At 44.1% G+C, this 20,414-nt stretch overlaps 1 protein-coding gene across 1 annotated transcript in view; it reads left to right on the forward strand.

The window, feature by feature from the left end:
* Window positions 1-17,994, forward strand: part of TAF4B (TATA-box binding protein associated factor 4b) — a 147,520-nt gene extending 129,526 nt beyond the window's left edge. The window contains exons 12-14 of the mRNA XM_073676958.1: window positions 4,552-4,677; window positions 5,496-5,552; window positions 17,772-17,994. Coding sequence (XP_073533059.1) covers window positions 4,552-4,677; window positions 5,496-5,552; window positions 17,772-17,921 — 333 coding nt within the window. The 3' untranslated portion in view covers window positions 17,922-17,994. The remainder of the gene's footprint in view (window positions 1-4,551; window positions 4,678-5,495; window positions 5,553-17,771) is intronic.
* Window positions 17,995-20,414: the final 2,420 nt, after the last annotated feature.

Below are 20,414 nucleotides of genomic sequence, written 5' to 3' on the forward strand. Positions count from 1 at the left end.
ACTGCTCCACTATCAGTATTCGGTCAGTATTTTTTTTCTCAGGAGTGGGAGCCAAAACCAGGTGAGGAACAATCAGAGTAGAGGTATAATGGAAACAAGTGCATGAATTTTGCATTTATCACCCACTCCTGGTTTTGGCTCCCACTCCTAAGAAAAAATACTGACCGAATACTGATAGTGGGGCCGTGGCCTTAGGTGAACTGTGGAGAGAAGAGTTTTGTGGATGAGAGTGATAAGTTTATATTGGACCCTGTAGCGGATGGACAGCTAGTATAATGACTGGCACAGAGTGGGGGCATCGGTGTAGCGGTTGGAAAAGAATATGATCCTGCATCTGTATTAAGGATGGATTGGAGAGGGGAGTGTTTAGTAAAAAGAGACCGATTAGTAGAGCATTGCAATAGTCCAGATGTGAATGAATAAGAGCGACAGTAAGAGTTTTTGCAGGGTCAAAGGTAAGAAGTTCGAATTCTAGAGATGGTTTTGAGGTGTAGGTGACATGACTGAGCAAGTGATCGGATGTAGGGAGTGAAGGAAAGATCTGAATCAAATATAATTCCAAGACAGCGGGCATGTTGCTGGGCAGTAATGGTAAAACCACACGCTGAAATGTAAATGGCAATATTGGGTAAAGGTATGTTAGCAGAGAGAGGAAACACAAGGAGTTGAGTTTTTGACAGATTCAGTTTTAGATAGAGGGAGGACATATTGTTAGAGACAGCGGAAAGACAATCCCTGGTATTATGTAGTAATGCAGGGGTGATGTCAGGAGATGATCTGTATAATTGTGTCATCAGCATAGAGATGGTACTGAACACCAAATCTGATGGTTTGTCCGATAGGAGCAGTATATAGAGAGAAGAGGGGACCTAGAGCTGAGCCCTGAGGAACCCTAACAGTAGGGGGAAGAGGAGCCAGCAAAAGATACAGGGAAGGAGCAGTCAGAGGTAGGAGGATAACCAAGAGAGAGCAATATCCCTGAGGCCGATTAAAGCAAAGCATAGTGAGCAGGAGCTGGTGATACACAGTAGTAGTGACCATTAGTTTTAGCTGTTAGTAGATCACTAGAGACTTTAATAAGGGCATAAGGGCAGTTTCAGTAGAGTGTAAGGAGCGGAAACCAGATTGAAAAGCGTCAAGAAGAGCGTTATCTGAGAGATGGTGGATTAGATGGGAGTGTACCAAATGTTCTAGAAGTTTAGACATGAAGGGAAGATTACAGACTGGTTTCTAATTTGATGCAGAGTTCTGGTTGAGGGATGGTTTTTAAGTAATTGGGTGTATGCTGGCTTGTTTAAAGAAATAAGGAAAGATACCAGAAGAGAGAGCTTAATTATTTTAGTTAGGTGAGTGGTGACAGCCGGGGAAAGGGACTGAAGGATATGTGAGGGAATAGGGTCACTGCTGCATATAGTAGGGTGAGAAGATGTAAGGAGCCTAACTTCTTCTTTAGTGACCGGTTTGAAGACAGAAAGTGAGCTAGATGCAGTGCGGGAAGGAGAAGAATGCACGATATTAGAGGATTTGGAGAAAATTTAATGTCGGATATGGTCAATTTTTTCTTTGAAATAAGTGGCCATATTGTCAGTTCTGAGGTCGGTGGTGGGGCCTATACTCTTGGATTGAGGAGAGAATGAAAAGTGTCAGATGTTTAGGATTATTGGATAGTGCAGTGATAAGTGTGTTGAAGTAGGATTGTTTGGAGAGGTGAAGGGCAGAGTGAATTCTTCGGCCTGTTTGGATTTTCTCCAGCACCTGGAGCTCCGCTGAAGAAAACGTGTTTGCAGCGTGTGCCAGGGTTGTTGCCATCTATGTCGAGTTGTTCTAAATGTAGACAAATAGAAAGATGGATCTGAAATCATGCTGCCAATCTCCCACCAGAGGATGAAAGGACAGTGAATGGTATTTGGAAGTGTTTTTTATTTGTCAACGTGTTTCGAAGCATATAACACCTCATCAGGACAAACCACTTTATTAAGCATATATAATATAGTGGTTTGTCCTGATGAAGTGTTGTATGCTTCGAAATGCATTGACAAATAAAAACCTCTTTCAAATACTCTTCACTGTCCTTTCGTCGTCTGGTGCGAGATTTCCAGTGCAATTTCAGATCCATCTTTCTGGTTGTCTACAATTTATCTGCCTCAATTGATCCGCAGCAGCCTTCTGCTTTGACGAGCTAAAACAGGAGTTGTTACTGTCGGAACATGAAGACCGTCACAAGCTGAATCTACGAGAGCGATGCCCACAGCTAGGACAGCGCCAAACCAAAATTTTAATTAAGAAGATGATTAATTCAACAGAGGCAGCGGAAGGGCCGTGGTTGAGCCCTCTGAGCAGAAGACCTTACCCACAATCCTGCCCACAAGTCCCGCCCCGAAGCACGAAGAGATGAGGAAACCAAAATTTATCATGATTTAACAAAAACCAGGCTGCAAATTTTTACACTAAAGGAATGTATTAAATCAATATGACAGCGCCATTCTGCCCATACCTTTAGTTTAACATGGAAATTTCTGCTGACAGAGTCTCTTTAACAATCAATCAACTATGTTAACCCTGTAGGAGGCAATAAAATGCAGACACAAAGAAACAAGCTTGCAGGCCAATATGGGTCATAAACTCTGAGGCTGCTTTCACATTGTATTTAGGCACCCGTTCAGTGGCCCATTCGGGGCTTACATCCGAACCCCCACACAAAACGGGATTTGAACGCATATGCCGATGGGGCCTTGGACTATAATGGTGCTGACAAAGCGAACGAGCACTGAGCCATGCATAATTTTCGGGCATGTACGCCTACTGTAGACGGACACCTAGACGTAGTAGACTGCGTCTGGATATCTGCCTCCAGTAGGCCTATACACGCCCGAAAATTATGTATGGCTGAGTGCACGTTTACGGTCAGCGCCATTATATTCTATGGGCCCGTCAATGCATACGTCCAAATTCTGTTTTGTGGGGGATTCGGACGCAAGCCTGGACGAGGCCACTGAACGGGTTCTTAAACGCAATGTGAAAGCACCCTTAGCGTGCGTGAGATTACCTTACAGAATCAGGCAACAAAGTCAGTAAGATGAATGAAATATATACCATTAATGGAGGTTTACAGACATGAAAGTAACATGCAGGCTTCAAAAGGGTTAATCTCAGGAGATTAATGAAATTTATACCATTAATGTGTCTTACTGATTGCTATTGATATTTGGTATGTCTGGGACCCTTTGACACACAGCCTCCTCTCTTTTTTTTTTTACCTTTCATTATTCTCTTGTCTTTTAGCTTTTCTTCCTCACTGCCCCTCCATTCTTTCCTATGTGTTTCCTCTCTTTTTGCATTCTTATTTTCTATGCCTTGCTATTGCCTCTTTAGATTTATTGCTCAATTTGCTTAAGAAATTGGTGAATAAAATCTTTTCTTGCTTAAAGGGGTTTCCCATTTCGAAGATCCTATCCCAATATTTAGTAGGTGTAATAATAATATTAGCAAATACCTCCAATTAGAAATGTAGTATAGTTCTTCTGATTCGCTATATCTCTTTCCTCATGTACAGACATCGCAGGACCTTAGGTATCCATGGTTACGTCCACTGATATAGTGACAGTTAATTAGCTAGTTGATAGTGGTCGTAACCATGGATACCTAAGGTCCTGCAATGCCCTACATGAGGAAAGAGACATAGCGAAGCAGAAGAACTATACTAATTGGAGGTATTTGTTTTTATTATTATTACACCTACTACATATTGGGATAGGATTTTGGAGATGGGAATACCCCTTTAAGCCAATGGGAAACCATAAAAATGAGTGGTCTATGATACTCTGGCCCATAATGATCTAACACTTAAATGTCCCTATAATACTTTTCACTCAAAGTTTTCTAATGTTAGTGTGTTATATGCAAGACGCTTGGTTACTGATTCTATGTCATTCTGTAAGGTAATGTTGTGGCTGCCTGTACTTGCCCCTATGGGAGTTTACCGTGTACATTGTTACTGCGTTCAATACCGTATATAACCAATATGCGCTATACTCCTGATCTCTCTAGCGGTAGGTGCAGGCAGTGTGCAAAAACACTGCTTTTAAGACTTCATTCAAATGTCTGTTTTTCACATATGAATCTTGCTGGTGTTTTTCACAGATCTAACACATACCCATTATAGTTTATGGTGCTGTTCATATAACTGTATTTTTGTGCAAACCTTGTCGCTGCAAAAAAAATCACGGTGACCGGTCTCGAATGAAAATCACCCATACAAGTCTGAGTACATGAAAATTATGGATCAGACATAAATGCCATTCGTGTGCCATCCAAACGCTGTCCATTTTTAACATTGTAGTGGGTAGGAGAAGCGTTGTACTTTTTTTATTTTTTTTGGTTCGCAAGATAATTGCTGATGGCTAAAGCGGACATCCTATCCAAACACTGATGAAAATCTGATCCAGATCACTAATGAAATCTGTCCCTTTTTTTTTCCATGTGCAATTAAATAAAGACGTCTGAATGAGGCCTTATTGTTACCTAATTGGTGTTGTACTTTTCCTTCTTAAGCAAAGTGATCGCTATGCCCAGTCTAGTGACGTTCGAGCACAGCTTAAGTTTCTTGAGCAACTGGAGCACCTAGAGAAACAGCGAAAAACTGAAGAGGAGCGAGAAATGCTGCTACGCGCTGCTAAGGTAACTTCACATATTTTAGAAATTGTAAAACCAAATAACACAGAAAGGCGTCTTAGGACTCGCGGAGACCAATGTCCACTTTCACTGGTTGTCTGTTAACTTTCTTGCCATACATTTTTCTCCTGTAATCTGTATAGACTTGCCTTACCATCCACCTTTTATGTCTGACCTTAATTGTGATTCTCTGTTCCAAAATTGAGCCAAAATTATTTTTCCTAGTAGACCAAAATAAACTAATAGACAATATTGTAAAATTGTATGACACATAGAAATGTAGAAGTGTAGACTCAAACCAGTGGGAAAAGATGATGCTGGCTGTGTGCAAAGGGACCAAATGTGATCGCCATTCACAATTTTGAAGAGATGCACCATATGCCATGTTACTATTCTGTATATTTTCCAGGTCCTAACTTTGCATTTGTATCATTGCCAGCTATGATGACTCAATTATGCTCTACCACATAAAATTAAATAGCAAGGAGGTCATGATTGAGTTGGCCTAAGTAGCAGTTCTGGCACTCGGGGCTCCCTGAGGCAAGTACCCGGGCATCAAACCTTTATGGAAAATGAGAATGAAAATGCATGAGGGGAAGTCTTACAAATCCTGGACTGAGGCAGTTTACCCTACAGCAAAGCTTTTTAATCACAGGAGAATATTGTTATGCATTAAATATTTAATGCCTGCCGCATGTTTAAGAATTCAGCCATTTTAGAGTAACCCTTTAATTGCAATGTGAAGCAAGAGTTAACTTTTGCGAAAGAATAACTTATTTTTATTTTTGTCGTATTGTGTTTTTTATTTTTGTTCGTTTTGACAGAGCCGGGCAAATAAAGAAGACCCTGAACAATTGAGATTAAAGCAGAAAGCCAAGGAGGTAAGCCACTAAAGCCCGGATCTGTGTGTGCTTTCTTCAAATGAGTAATTCTTGATCCCCATCTCTGCCAGTGTAGGTCCCTGCCGGAGCAGAGGCAGCTTGGAAAAGTTGGAAGCTTTCTCTTGGCAATTAGGTCAGAGTGTATTTTGCTGCTGCATACCATTTCTATAGGCCTCCAGGAAGGACAGAAGCCGCTGGAGGCAAGGAGAGCATTACAAACAAGGCACCGTCATGGGAGGAACGACTCTCTCTCTCTTTCTGCATTGATTGAAGTTCTCCTCGGATAACATGTGCATATTATATTTGGGTTTATCTTGTCTAGAACTGGTGTTTCTAAAGAGCAGCGATATTAAAATAAGAGGGGCAGCACTTTTGCATCCAGCATCTGGGACCGTACAATAGGCTGCATTTTTCCAGGGTAATTGTTCGTTTTGTAAATCTGATACTGCTTATAATTCTTTGGCTGGGAGGCGGTACTGGGATTTCGTTTTAAATGGAAAATGCCTCGGGCTTTTAATTTTCTGAGCCCAGCAGTTTTCAGCTCTGAGATGGAGCCCTTGTTTTCACTCCGTTCATGTTTAGCTGCAGGGGTTTTAGTTTATAGCTTAGGCTGGTTAAGCTTTTGCTCCCAGAGGCCTCTGCATAGCAACTGTACAAATCAACAAATACGTTCATTTATGTCTGTAGCCTTTCACTCGCTAGCTATTTTTTTTTCTCAAACATTTCCCAATATCCATTTCCTGACTTTTCTAGCCTGAGAGGAAAAGAGCTGCGCTAATTAGAGCTTATTTTAATTGAGCCTTAATATTGGCGCTTGCTGCAATTGGCCCAGAGGTACTGGGAACAGAATGAAATGAAAGTACCTGAGGCTGGAGAGTTAGGTGTGTGCACGGTGTACACTTCTTTTTTTCACTTGACCTACAGTTTCATTCCCCGGCTGAATAAATCATCAAGCCTGTTCACATTTCTGATTAAGGATCTGACAGTAGACAATAATAAAGACAATTGAGGTGTGAGACGTGTGATATGGAGCTGAAGAAATTGGTTTCTATAGTTACATGACTGATTTCATGCAATTTTTGAGGATCTTTGTTCCAAATGACTCAGATGCTAAGAACAAACCTTTCTTTTCTCCCCCCTCCTTTACTAACTGCGCTTCCTGAACTATGAAATTTGCTGTTGCTGAACGCTGCTACGTTTGCTCGGAGGTGTCAGCAGCAGGTTGTTTATGAATGTTTTAAAGAACTTTATTATTGCTATTAATGTCAGAGCTAAAGCCAAACAAGCAGAAATCCCAGCGAGAACCGATCCCTAGTTCCAACACAGATCTGTCTTCCAGAGTGTTCCTGCTTTTATAGTTAGTACCTTTAGAATCACTGATGTGGCTGAAGTTTTCTCTTCATGGGTGTAACATTATTCCCAGAATATTATACAGGCCCTGATTATTATTTGTGAGGAAAATAAAAGGTCTTGGTGAAAGAAAGGTGATTGAGGTCTTCACATAGCTGCAATGTACTGCACACTACTAAGCACAAGGTCAGATGTTTTATAACAATTGTGTGTTGAAGTCAAGACTTTGATTCCATGCCTTTTTTGTAAAGTTGTATCTGTAACATTGTTACATATGTAACATCATGTTGTACCTGTCATTTCACCCAGAACCACAGTAGGGCATCACCCAGACGTCCATATTACACGTATGTGTTGCATTTTTTTTTTTTACAGATCGAACACGTAAGTATTATAATCTATGGTGCTATTTACATGTCCATGTTTTTTCCGGTGTCGTGTTTGAAAAGGGCTAATACAAGTCTATGTATCCGTGAAAAACCATGTACAGCACACAGATATTCCAAAAAACTGATGACACCGATACCATATTTTCATGTACGTGTTTAACACCTTAACGACCGCCGATATGCCTTTTAATGGCAACAGTTAAGGGGCTTTATTCCTCAGCACCACTTTTTAGCGGCGCTGAGAAATAAGGGTATAGCTCTCTCCATCGTTGTTAAATCTCCAGGGTTTCAGAGACCCTGGAGAACATGATCAGGGCTAGTCTTTCCGGTCCCCGATCACATGATCGCCGTTATTCAATGAATAATGGCGATCAAGTAAAAAAAAAAGTGTGCCGCTATTGCAATCATTTCTCTCTCTTCTGACATGATATACATGTCAGAAGAGAGCGAAATGATGTCCCCTGGTACCTCTGCCATCCCCCGGCCCTCCTGATTCAGCCCACCTCTACCGTCCCCCAGTCCTCTGCCTCGTCGTCTTATAAAAAAAAAAGTGGCGGGCGCATGCATAGTGCGTTGCCCGAGTTCTGCCAGCCGGTACCCAGCAACAGCAGATCATTTTTTTTCTATTGGTTCTTTTTGGTCACTGTGATATCACAGTGATCAAAAGCCAATAAACAGTTAATAAAATCCCCCTTTGTCATACCCTTAGTCATATAAAAAATATTGGTTAGGGTTGGGCTGGGGTTAGGGTTATTTTAGGGATAGGGTTAGGTTTGTGTTAGGGTTATGGTTGGGGTTAGGTTTGTCTTAGGGTTAGTGTTGTTTTTCTTTTTTTTTTTCAAAAGTTAAATGATGACAATCTGGCGGCTAATGTTGCTCGCTACTCAAGTTTGCATCTGGTGGTTGACTATCGCGGGTGCTCAAGTGAAATGTTTCACGGCTGTTAGACACCCCAAAAAATATATGCAGGGATTGCCTGCCATACAAGGGCAATCTCCACATGGCTGTTAGCCAAAAAAACGTGGGGATTGCCCTTGTATGGCAGGCAATCCCTGCATGTTTTTTTTTGGGTGTCTAACAGCCGTGAAACATACGGGGCGGAGACGCGAGCATATCACTCGAGCACCCGCGATACTCTGTGCATACCCGATGCAAACTTACGCCCAACACTAATGTCGACGTAAACAATATGACAACCTAATGTTATCAAATGTGTAGTATCTTTCGCATAAAAATACTCATTATACCCGTGGAAAAAATCTTTGAGGGGTGTAGTTTCCAAAATGGGGTCAGTTATGGGGGTTTCTGTGGTTTAGGCACCTTAGGGGCCCTGCAAATGGGACATGGTACCCACAATCTATTTCAGCCAGTTTGTGTTTCAAAATTCAAATATTGTTCCTTCCGCTCCGAGCTCTGCTGTTTTTCCGCTCAGAACTTTTTGACTGCATGTGGGGTATCGCTCCGCTCATAAGTGGGTATCAAACTGTGGGGTACACTTTTCGATGTTACCTCTTGCAAAAGTGAGAAATTTGTGAAAAAAATGAACTTTTTCAGTATGATGACCTAATGTTTTCTTATTCAGTGTCATACCTGTGGGTTCAAAACGCTCACTAAATGCCTGGATAAAATACTTGAGTGGCATAGTTTCCAAAATGGGGTCACTTGTGGGGGTTTTCCACTCTTTAGGCACATGGGGCTCTCCAAACCTGACATTGCGTCCAGCCAATTTTGCATCCAAAAAGTCAAACGGTCCTCCTTCTCTCCCGAGCCCTGCCATGTGCCCAAACAGCAGTTTTCCCCCACTTATGGGGTATCTGCATGCTCAGGAGAAATTGCACATCAAATTTTGTGGTCCATTTTCTCTTTTTACCCTTGTAAAAATAAAAAAAAATTTGGGTCTGAAGTAAATTTTTTTGTGAAAAAAGTTAAATGTTCATTATTTCCTTCCAGGTTGCTTCAGTTCCTGTGAAGCACGTGAAGGGTTTAGAAACTTCTTGAATGTGGTTTTAAGTACCTTGAGGGGTGAAGTTTTTAGATTGGTGTCACTTTGGGGTATTTTCTGTGATAGATCCCTCAGTCACTTCAAATGTGATGTGATCTCTAAAAAAAAAAAAAAAAAAAAAAATGGTTTTGTAAATTTTGTTGGAAAAATGAAAAATCGCTGGTCAACTTTTAACCCTTATAACTTCCTAACAAACAAAAAATTATCTTTCGAAAATTGTGCTGATGTAAAGTAGACATGTGGGAAATGTTGTTTATTAACTATTTTGTGTGACATATCTCTCTGATTTAAGGGCATAAGAATTAAAAGTTTGAAAATTGCTAAATTTTCAAAAATTTTGCCAAATATCAGTTTTTTCACAAATAAATGCAAGTCATATCGAAGAAATGTTACCACTATCATGAAGTACAATCTCAGAATCAGTGGGATCCATTGAAGCATTTTTTCATTCATGTATAACATAGTGGCTGTAGCATACCTGGCGGCGTTCTTGCATGGTGTTCCATCTCTCATCATGCAAGATCGCAAACTTCATCTCCCGTCCAGCTTCCTGGTCTGGCTTCTTTCCTTGTGCTCTGCTCTGCTCTACTTTGGCTGCATAGAGCGACGCCCGCTGAACTTCCTGTTTCTTGTACCTGCTGCGGACACGCCCCTGTTGCACCTTCAGCCTATTGCTGTCCATCTTTGGGTATTTATACCACCTTCTTCCTCAAGATGGCGCCTGAGCATTGTTTCTTGTCAGTTGGCTTTTTGTCTCTGACATGCCAGGTCCTATCCTGTTTTCCTGCCTGTTTTCCAGTTCTGTGTCTGAACTGTGGTCTGTTCTTGTGAACACGCTTCTTGCCTGTTCTTTCGCCTTCTAGGGGCCGTATTCCTAGATCTGCCTGTCTGTGCCTTGCGGTATCTGTTCCCGTCTGAACAGAGTCCTGTTTGTGTCTCTGCCTTGCGGTATCTGTTCCTGTCTGAACAGAGTCCTGTTTGTGTTCCTGCCTTGCGGTATCTGTTCCCGTCTGAACAGAGTCCCTTTTGTGTTCCTGCCTTGCTGTCTCTGTTCCCGTTCCTCTGTTCCCTGTTGTCTGTGCCTCGTTTCTACTTTAACCTTGTCTCCCTTTTTCCCTCTGTCTGTTTTCTGCGTCTTTCTGCAGAGTCTGAACCTGCTCCTAAATTCCTTCTCGTAGTCTCTGTACCTCTGTTGTGAATTTAGTGTACTTAGTCACGCCCCTCCAGGCACTCTCCGGTCCATGGTCCAGTGGAACCACAACACCCGCACACGCCAGTCAGTCCGGGCGTGTGCATAACAGCATGCTCAGGCCATGGTTCCCGTTGAGCCCCACGGCCTTCGCTCTCTGAGACGTTTTCCAGCTAATACGTGCATTAAAAATAAATAATTTTTTTTTTTTTTTCTCTAGCTGAGTTCCTGGCTAATTACGCACCCGTCCAGATGGAGCTTTCTGCACCTGTTCCTGCGGATCCGCCCCAGTACTATGGGGATCCAAAACAAAGTCGTGCATTTGTGGAGCAATGCATGCTGCACTTCAAGTTCTACCCTCTTTCTTTTCCTTCTGATTGGTCTAAAGTGGCATTTATAATTGACTACCTAGCGGGTGATGCCTTGAAGTGGGTCACCCCCCTATGGGAAGCTTGGGATCCTATCGTCCTTGACCTGCAGGCCTTCCTGGTGGCCTTCCTAATGGTCTTCGATGACCCCAATCCTGGAGTCCCTGCTGAAGCTGCACCTGCTCCCGCGGATCCACCACGGTACTACGGGGATCCAAAACAATGCCGTGCGTTTGTGTGGCAATGCTTGCTGCAGTTCCGGTTCTATGCCAATGCTTATTGTTCTGATCGGGTTAAGGTGGGATTTATAATGTCCAACCTAGCGGGTGATGCCTTGGAATGGATCAACCCCCTATGGGAAGCACAGGATCCTATCGTTCTTGACCTACAGGCCTTCCTGGTGGCCTTCCTTTTGGCTTTCGATGATCCTAACCCTGAAGCCCCTGCTGAAGCTTCACTTCCCTGTATCCCGGAGCAGCCCCGACGGGTAATGTGCATAGGTAGCGCACAAGTTCTCCTGCCCGAAAAGACTGTTGCTTGCCCTGAATCCACTCAGGATGACTACACTCTCCGGAATACTGCTCCCAACCTCAAGAGGCAGTCCAGACGTGCTAGACGCAGAGGCAAGCCGTCACGCCAGGGTCTGTCCTCCCTGAGACCTCCTGACCCCAACCTTGAAGTCCCTACTGAAGCTTCATCTTCCTGTATCCCGGAGAAGCCCCAGCGGGTGATGTGCGTGGGTGGTGCACCAGTTCTCCAGCCAGAAGAGACTGCTACCCATCCAGAGTCCACACAGGAGAACTTCCTGCACCTGGCATCAGATTCTACACCCACTTTAACCAGTGTGCATGTCCAAGGATGCTCCGAAGCTGTGTTTACCTCCCAGTCTGTACACCTCTACTACCTGGCGGAGGATCCCTTGTTGCCTCCTGAATCCTCCGGGATACCACTCTATGACAATTGGAGAGAGACTTCCCTACACCAGGTACCCGATACTTCGTCCGCTCAGTCCTGTGGGCCTGACAATGGGTGCCTCAAAGTGGTAGTTACTCCCGAGTCTCTACACCCCTCTGACCAGGCGGAGGACCTCCAGTTGTCTCCAGAACCCTTCGGGGTGCTACCTGGTAGCGAAAGGACAGAGACTCTCCTATTCTCTGTACCTGATAACTCGCTCGCTTCGTCCAGTGAGTCCAACTTAGTGTACTCCGAAGCAGATGTTACCCCCGAGTCTCTACACCCCTCCGACCAGGCGGAGGACCTCTAGTCGTCTCCTGAACCCTTCGGGGTGCTACCTGATAGCGAATGGACAGAGACTCTCCTTTACTCGGTACCTGATACCTCGCCCGCTTCTTCCAGTGAGTCCGACCTAGTGTACTCCGAAGCAGAGGTTACCCCCGAGTCTCTACACCCCTCCGACCAGGTGGAGGACCTCCAGTCGTCTCCTGAACCCTTCGGGGTGCTACCTGATAGCGAATGGACAGAGACTCTCCTATACTCGGTACCTAATACCTCGCCCGCTTCTTCCAGTGAGTCTGACCTAGTGTACTCTGAAGCAGAGGTTACCCTCGAGTCTCGGTACCCCTCCAACCTGGCGGAGGACCCCCAGTTGTTTCCTGAATCCTCCGGGGTACCACCACATAACAAAGAGGCAGTGTCTTCTCTACACCTTGTACCTGATACTTTGCCCATTTCATCCTGTGAGCTTGACAAGATGTACCCCGAAGCAGAGGCTACCCCCGAGTCTCTGCACCCCTCCAACCCGGCAGAGGACCTCCAGTTGTCTCCTGAACTTTTTGGGGTGCTGCCTAAAAATAAATGTAGAGAGACTTTTTTGTGTGCTGTTTCTGGTACTTCACCCGTTTCATCTGTTGCTGAAGATGGCTGGATGGGAAGTCGCATCCTAGCCATCCAGATTATGAGACCAGTTTTGTCTCCTCCGGTGGACAATAGAAGTAATCTCCTTGTAGAGAGGGATTGGCCCCCAAATTCCCTGCGGAAGATCCTTGCAGCCCTGAAGAAGAGGGGGCGTAAGGGGGGGGGTACTGTAGCATACCTGGCGGCGTTCTTGCATGGTGTTCCATCTCTCATCATGCAAGATCGCAAACTTCATCTCCCGCCCAGCTTCCTGGTCTGGCTTCTTTCCTTGTGCTCTGCTCTGCTCTACTTTGGCTGCATAGAGCGACGCCCGCTGAACTTCCTGTTTCTTGTACCTGCTGCGGACACGCCCCTGTTGCACCTTCAGCCTATTGCTGTCCATCTTTGGGTATTTATACCACCTTCTTCCTCAAGATGGCGCCTGAGCATTGTTTCTTGTCAGTTGGCTTTTTGTCTCTGACATGCCAGGTCCTATCCTGTTTTCCTGCCTGTTTTCCAGTTCTGTGTCTGAACTGTGGTCTGTTCTTGTGAACACGCTTCTTGCCTGTTCTTTCGCCTTCTAGGGGCCGTATTCCTAGATCTGCCTGTCTGTGCCTTGCGGTATCTGTTCCCGTCTGAACAGAGTCCTGTTTGTGTCTCTGCCTTGCGGTATCTGTTCCCGTCTGAACAGAGTCCTGTTTGTGTTCCTGCCTTGCGGTATCTGTTCCTGTCTGAACAGAGTCCTGTTTGTGTTCCTGCCTTGCGGTATCTGTTCCCGTTCCTCTGTTCCCTGTTGTCTGTGCCTCTTTTCTACTTTAACCTTGTCTCCCTTTTTCCCTCTCTGTTTTCTGCGTCTTTCTGCAGAGTCTGAACCTGCTCCTAAATTCCTTCTCGTCGTCTCTGTACCTCTGTTGTGAATTTAGTGTACGCTCGCTACTTCTTTGTAAGTACTGTGCGTGCTTCTGGTTCTGCCTTTCCTTCTCCGTCTGTTCTTTGTGAACAGAGTCCTATCCCCTTGCCTTGTTTACCGCTTTGCGGTGTCCGCTCTGCTCCTGCTTAGCTTGCCGCTCTTGCGGTTTCTGCTCTGCTCCTGCCTTGTTTACCGCTCTGCGGTGTCCGCTCTGCTCCTGCTTAGCTTGCCGCTCTTGCGGTTTCTGCTCTGCTCCTGCCTTGTTTACCGCTCTGCAGGGTCCGCTCTGCTCCTGCTTAGCTTGCCGCTCTTGCGGTTTCTGCTCTGCTCCTGCCTTGTTTACTGCTCTGCGGTGTCCGCTCTGCTCCTGCTTAGCTTGCCGCTCTTGCGGTTTCTGCTCTGCTCCTGCCTTGTTTACCGCTCTGCGGTGTCCGCTCTGCTCCTGCTTAGCTTGCCGCTCTTACTGTTTCTGCTCTGCTCCTGCCTTGCTTGCCGCTCTTGCGGTTTTCACTCTGCTCTTGCCTTGCTTGCCGCTCCTGCGGTTTCTGCTCTGCTCCTGCCTTGCTTGCCGCTCTTGCGGTTTTCACTCTGCTCTTGCCTTGCTTGCCGCTCCTGCGGTTTCTGCTCTGCTCTTATCTTGCTTACTGCCTTCTGCGGTTTCCGCCCTGCCCTGCTTCTGCCCGCTGCTCCTGCAGCCCCGTCCTGTTCTGTTCTTGCCCACCGCTTCGGGCGTTCCCTCTCTGCTGTGGTTGTCTACCGCATCTGCGGTTCTGTGACCCAGTCTGTACTGGGTCTTAACCTCTCTGTGCTCCAGCCCGTCCTTTCGGCCAGTACCTCCCTGCCTGCATACTCGCCTGTATCCACCCATCTGCATACCTGCCGTGTTTGCTTACATCCACCAGTCTGTGCCAGCCTAACCTGCCTGTTCCAGTAATCCCAGTGTGGGTCAACCCCCGTGTCCGGAGTTTGACCTGGAGTAGCACCTGGTCCCTCTGCCCGGTTTCTCCCTGGTGCACTGGCGTCGTATGCCGTCGTGCCACCTTGGTCGGATCGGCCAGATACTTAGTCACGCCCCTCCAGGCACTCTCCGGTCCATGGTCCAGTGGAACCACAACACCCGCACACGCCAGTCAGTCCGGGCGTGTGCATAACAGTGGCCGCTTCAAAACTGAAGCCTCCAGATGAATGCAGCGGTCACTTTTTTTTAGCTACTTCATGGCTTCCAAAAGCCTGAAATGTTTAAAAGAAGTTACAAAAAAGTTAAACCTACGCACAGTAAGTCGTTTTGACTTCGCTGTGCTTTTGTTAGGTTTTTTTTTTTTTTTTTTTTTTTAAACGCTTTATTAGTCCGTTCTAGACAGAATCCACCTGAAAAACATCCAGGGGCTCTCGTGCGGTTGTTGTGACACGTGAGCCCGGCACCCAATCAGCGCTGGCGTCACTGGCCCAGCCTTCTGTCGCATTGAACATGGAAAGGAAGTTCGGGCTGCAGCTGATCCCTGACTTCCTCTTCATGTTCGATTTGTCCGAAAGCGGGGACTGTAGCGCTAGCACTGATTGGGCACTGGGATCACGTGACACAACAACCGCACGAGAGCCTGTGAGCTGGAACGGCGCCGGCATGGGAGGGGAGTATAGGCTTTTTTTTATTTTATTGGGGCCAAGCGTGGGGTATGACAAGAAGTTGTCCAAGTAGTAGACAACTTCTTTAAAATTAGTCTCCCTGGATTGACAGATGCACATTGCATTGACCATCCGAATTTCTCATTAGTTAGATTGCCATGATCTATGTGAAAGAGCAACAGGCATATCAACAAGTCCAATGCCCAAATCTCCTTTTCTTGTTGTCCTTTGCTGGTAACTGTTTCTTCGTTCCTTTCTAGTTTGTGTTTTAATAAAATATATTCAGAATTGAAGTGCTAACCTTCTCTAATTATCAAATTATATACATTTTTATTTTAAGGGACTCTGTCAGTACAGGATGACTGTTAAAACCAAGTACAGGCGCTCGGTGCCCAAAGGTGTTGCGAAACAATTAACTACACCTTCCCACCTGCTTGTTTTCCCCCATAATCTCCACCCAGAGCGCCTGTCTTTGGTTTGAACAGTCATTCTGTGCTGACAGACTCATTTTAATGGTGAATCCCTAGCCCCTTTTCTTCTAACTGCAGTCTCTATCATACCCATAGGCATTGAATGAAGCCGCAGCGTGCATGCTTGGCTTATCAGTATAGTTGTGCAGTGAAAAGGACCACCCACTTTAATTCCTCCAGATAGCAGACATTTGATACCCCTTCATTAGATGATAAATGTACATTGTCACCACCTTTTTAATCTTTAGGCTGTGTGCCCACGATGCGTTTTTTTAAGCGTTTCTGCAGGGGCAAAAACGCTGCAGAAACGCTTAAAAAACGCATGGTAGAAGGCCTGCAATGTTCCCCAATGATGATCCGCATGTGCTGTGCACATGCTGCAGAAATTTCCGCTGCGGATTATCATTGCGGAAAAAAAGGTAGCACTACCAATTATTTTGCGGAAGCGCTGCGTTTTTGCCGCCATTGACTTTCATTGGAACGCTTGGATTCCGCATCACTGCATCTGTACATGCGGAATCCAAGCTTTCCAATGTGCGGATGGTACCCGGGTGTGGAGAACAGGAGACTCTCCTCCAGACCCGGGTACCATAGAACCTGTAAAAAAAAGAATAAAATAAAAAATAAATATTTACCTTCTGATGGCCCCCGGTGTGCTTGTCTTCACTTGCCGGCAGATCGTGGTTTACTGAAGGACCTGCGGTGACGTCATTTAGTCATGTGATGGGTCACGTGATGCTGACGTCGGCAGGTCCTTCAGTGTACCGCGAGCTGCCGGCAAGCCAGGACGGAGCGAAGCCAGACTCCGGGGGACATCAAAAGGCAAGTATAGATTTATTTTTTGATTTTTTTTTTTTTACATTCTTTGGGGTCACACTATATAAATCCATGCCGTTTGCATGGATTTATATAGTGTGACCAAGTTGTCAAGCACTTTCCAAGTGATGCTAAAATCGCTTGGAAAGCTCTTGACAACCCGCATGCGGAAATGCATGTGAAGAACGCTTCACATCCGCATGTCCCTGGCAGGAAAAACGCATGTACAATCCGCATGTACAATCTGCATGCGTTTTTTCTGCCAGGGAGATTCAGGAACGCTCAGGAAAAAATACGGAGCATTTCTGCATCGTGGGCAGATAGCCTTATACTGTAACTAAAAGTGTACTTATTCTTTCACACACAACTTTTAGAAAAGCATGGTCTTGCTGTTCTTATCCCAGAAAACAAGTTAAGATTGATTTGGTGAAAATACCAATCTAGTATGTCCAGGATCTATCCCATTTCTCATGGTCTGTAATCTGGCATCCACACTGAGTGGGTGGTTGCTTTTTAATTCTGCCAGTACTACATGTACTGAGACTTCCTTCACCTCACTTCCCTGCATGCATTGCACTTGCCATTGTCAAGTTGCTTGACTGCTCAAACTGAAAACCAGCCTACTTGTATGCTGTCTGACCTACTGAAGAGCCGTAGCCAAAAAACAACGACCCGACTCACTTCTAGATGCTAGAGATGGATTACACCTCACAACAGGTTTTAAGTTAAGGAGTTAAACAGAAGAGAACTACTGAGTGTTTTTTTTAGGAGGGGATTAAGACATTTTTTTTTTTAAATAAATTGTTTTGTTGATTGTCTATTTAGCACATTGTTAAAGGGATCAAGTATTTAAAAATAGAGACCATTTAGCTGCTGTTTTGTGACTTGTTCAAATCAATGAAGATTACATCATGTTTCAGTGTCATTCTGGTTTGGAATTGATTCTTTTCACAAAAATGGATATGAAACAAGACTTGAAGAGCAAGTTCAGTGTAAGAACTTTACTGTTCCTATAGAAGACTACATAATGATGCATTTTACCTAACAGAAGTCAGACTTTCAATATAAGAGATGAGCACTTGTTCAGTTATGGTTAGGTTGTTGCAATGTATGGCTACAATCTACTGAATAAAAAAGTGTCCTTGACCTCACGATAAAGATCTGCTGAATGAAATAAATGAATGAAGGCAGAGCAGAAAATTGTAGTTGCTATTTGTGAGATAATGGTGAATGCTTTCTGTTTCTCAGATGCAGCAGCTGGAATTGGAGCAAATACAATACCGAGAGGCAAATCTTACAGCACTGGCTGCCATTGGACCAAGAAGAAAAAGACCCTTGGATACAAGCGTACAAAATGTAATGGGGATATCAAGTTATAGTGATGCTAATGCTATTTGAATAAGATTATCTTATTGTTCCTTGTGTAAGCGTGCAAAATATTGCATGAGAGATGCAAAATAGATTTATGTGAACACACATATACAGACTGGAAGGCTACAAAAGCCAGGTGACTGCATCCGCTGTTCTTGGACATTTGTACCAGTTTCAGTGGGTATATACTGCTTTTTGTATGTGTAAAACATTTTTAAATATTTCTATTTTGAGAATTGAGCATTTTTGTTTCCTTTTATCGTGTTATAACTAGCAAACTGTGTGTCAGTTAAGGTCAGCAATTCAGCCAGGGTAATATTTAGACCCTTAGGCCACAGCCCCACTATCAGTATTCGGTCAGTATTTTTTCTCAGGAGTGGGAGCCAAAACCAGGAGTGGGTGATAAATGCAGAATTAGTGACTTGTTTCTATTATACCTTTTCTCTGATTGTTCCTCACCTGGCTTTGGCTCCCACTCCTGAGAAAAAAATACGGACCAAATACGGATAGTGGGGCCGTGGCCTTAGTTAGAAAGTTGAGGAATCTAGCAATGAGAAAAGTAAAGTACTTTTCTACAAGGTCACTTTTCTGGCTTTGTTTTTGAATAGCAACCATTGACAATCCATAGCAGGTGCTAGTGTGGGAAGCTTTTGTACAACAAAAATGCCAGTCACTGCTTAACAGTGGTTGCTTTCAAGAACGGAGCTAGCAGTACCCAGAACCACTGAGATGCTTTGTTTTACTCCTTGTTCCTGACCCCATGGACAGGATTGTTAAGTCTTCAAGGACATGCAGTTGGGGCCTGGACAAGGTATTTTTGTACCCTAGACAGATGAAGCCATTGGTTCCACCCACCCTTCCTACACCCACCTCACACCCGACGAACCCTCAGCCTTCAATGAAAGGTAAAAGGACCCCTAATGCACCTTACCTCCCACCCAAGCTCTGACAACCACTTCCACTAGAATTGTTACTTTCTCATCAAAAAATACCAGTAAAAAAAAAATGGTGTACTTTAGGGTTGAGGTTCAACAGGGAGTGCGTTTTCAAAGTTAGATATAGAATCATTCATTGTTTGTGGACCATTTACACAATACCAGGGACAATTAATGATATTAATTTCTGACATCCTATATTTTAATTGTCAGACCCAAGGACGGTCATGGAAACTAATATAGCTTAACTATAATGGGGGCAGTTTAGTTTCCATTAGGATATCTGCCAAATGCTGGGCACCTTAATTGAAACCAAACAGACCCCATTATAGATAAAGGGATACGTATGATGGTTTTACGTCTTTCATGCAACAAATATAGTTTGCAACAAAACTGATCATTGTTCTGGTGCCATATTCCTGTACTAATGGTGGTTCTGGTGATGTATACATGTAGAGATGATGGTTCTAGTGCTGTATTCATCACCAGAACCATTATCAGGACATGAATACAAAATCAAAATTGTGATTAGTACATAAATAGAACACCAGAGCCATCAATAGTACATAAATACAGCACCAGAACCATAATCAGTAAATAGGTCACTTTAGCCACCATCAGTATATGAATATGGCACCAGAACCACCATCAGTGCATGAATACATCACCAGAACCACCATCAGTGCAGTAATGCATCACTAGAACCTCAATACATCATGAAAACCACCATCAATAAATAAATACAACACCAGTACTATCAGAACATGACTACATCACCAAGCTTACTACAGCCATCAATTGTAATGTATGTCCCTAACAATGGTAAGGAGATGCTGGGAGTTGTTATCAGTCTTAATCAAACTACTCAATATACAGGAACCACAGTATTGATGAGACATAGTCCGTATCAACAAGTAAACATTTACATCCATGTACCTTATAGGTAACATCTTATCGGAGTCGTTTCTTTTCTTCTCCATCTTCTCCAGATGCTATGTTGACTTTTCACATCCACAGCTCTTCCCTATTCTCCAGTCTTCTACAGCACATTCCAACAAAGTACCCTTAAAAATAAGAGTGTTATCAAAATGCCCTCTGAGTAAAAATGTGGTATATGGTCTCCACAATGTCCACCTTAGTGATCTATAACCACCACACTGTCTGTCTGCCATTATCCGCTATAACCGCCCCACCCATCCGCCCTTATGAGCCATGGCCTATACCAGTGATTGTGAACCTTTTAGAGACTGAGTGCCCAAACTGCAATCCAAAACCCACTTATTTATCGCCAAGTGCCAACACTGCAACTTAACCCGAATACTGAGGTTTTAGTTTAGAAAAACAACTCCTACATTAGAGCCCTACAGAGTCTATAGCAAAGAACTTGTAAGCACTGCACTCCAAGCCTAAGATACTAGCCACTGATTGCAGTGGAGGTCTGTTCTTGAGAATGGAGCGTATTTTTAATCAAAAGTAAAATTGCAAAGTTATTTGTTTTTTTTGCAATTTTAACCCTTTAAGCCCTCTTTGCAATTGTAACCCTTTATTATAATGAGCATAAACCTTTAAGACAGGGATGTCAAGC

The sequence above is a fragment of the Phyllobates terribilis genome, unplaced genomic scaffold (genome assembly GCF_046119375.1).
Source record: "Phyllobates terribilis strain yellow unplaced genomic scaffold, ASM4611937v1 Scaffold_4__5_contigs__length_816908805, whole genome shotgun sequence".
NCBI lineage: Eukaryota > Metazoa > Chordata > Amphibia > Anura > Dendrobatidae > Phyllobates > Phyllobates terribilis.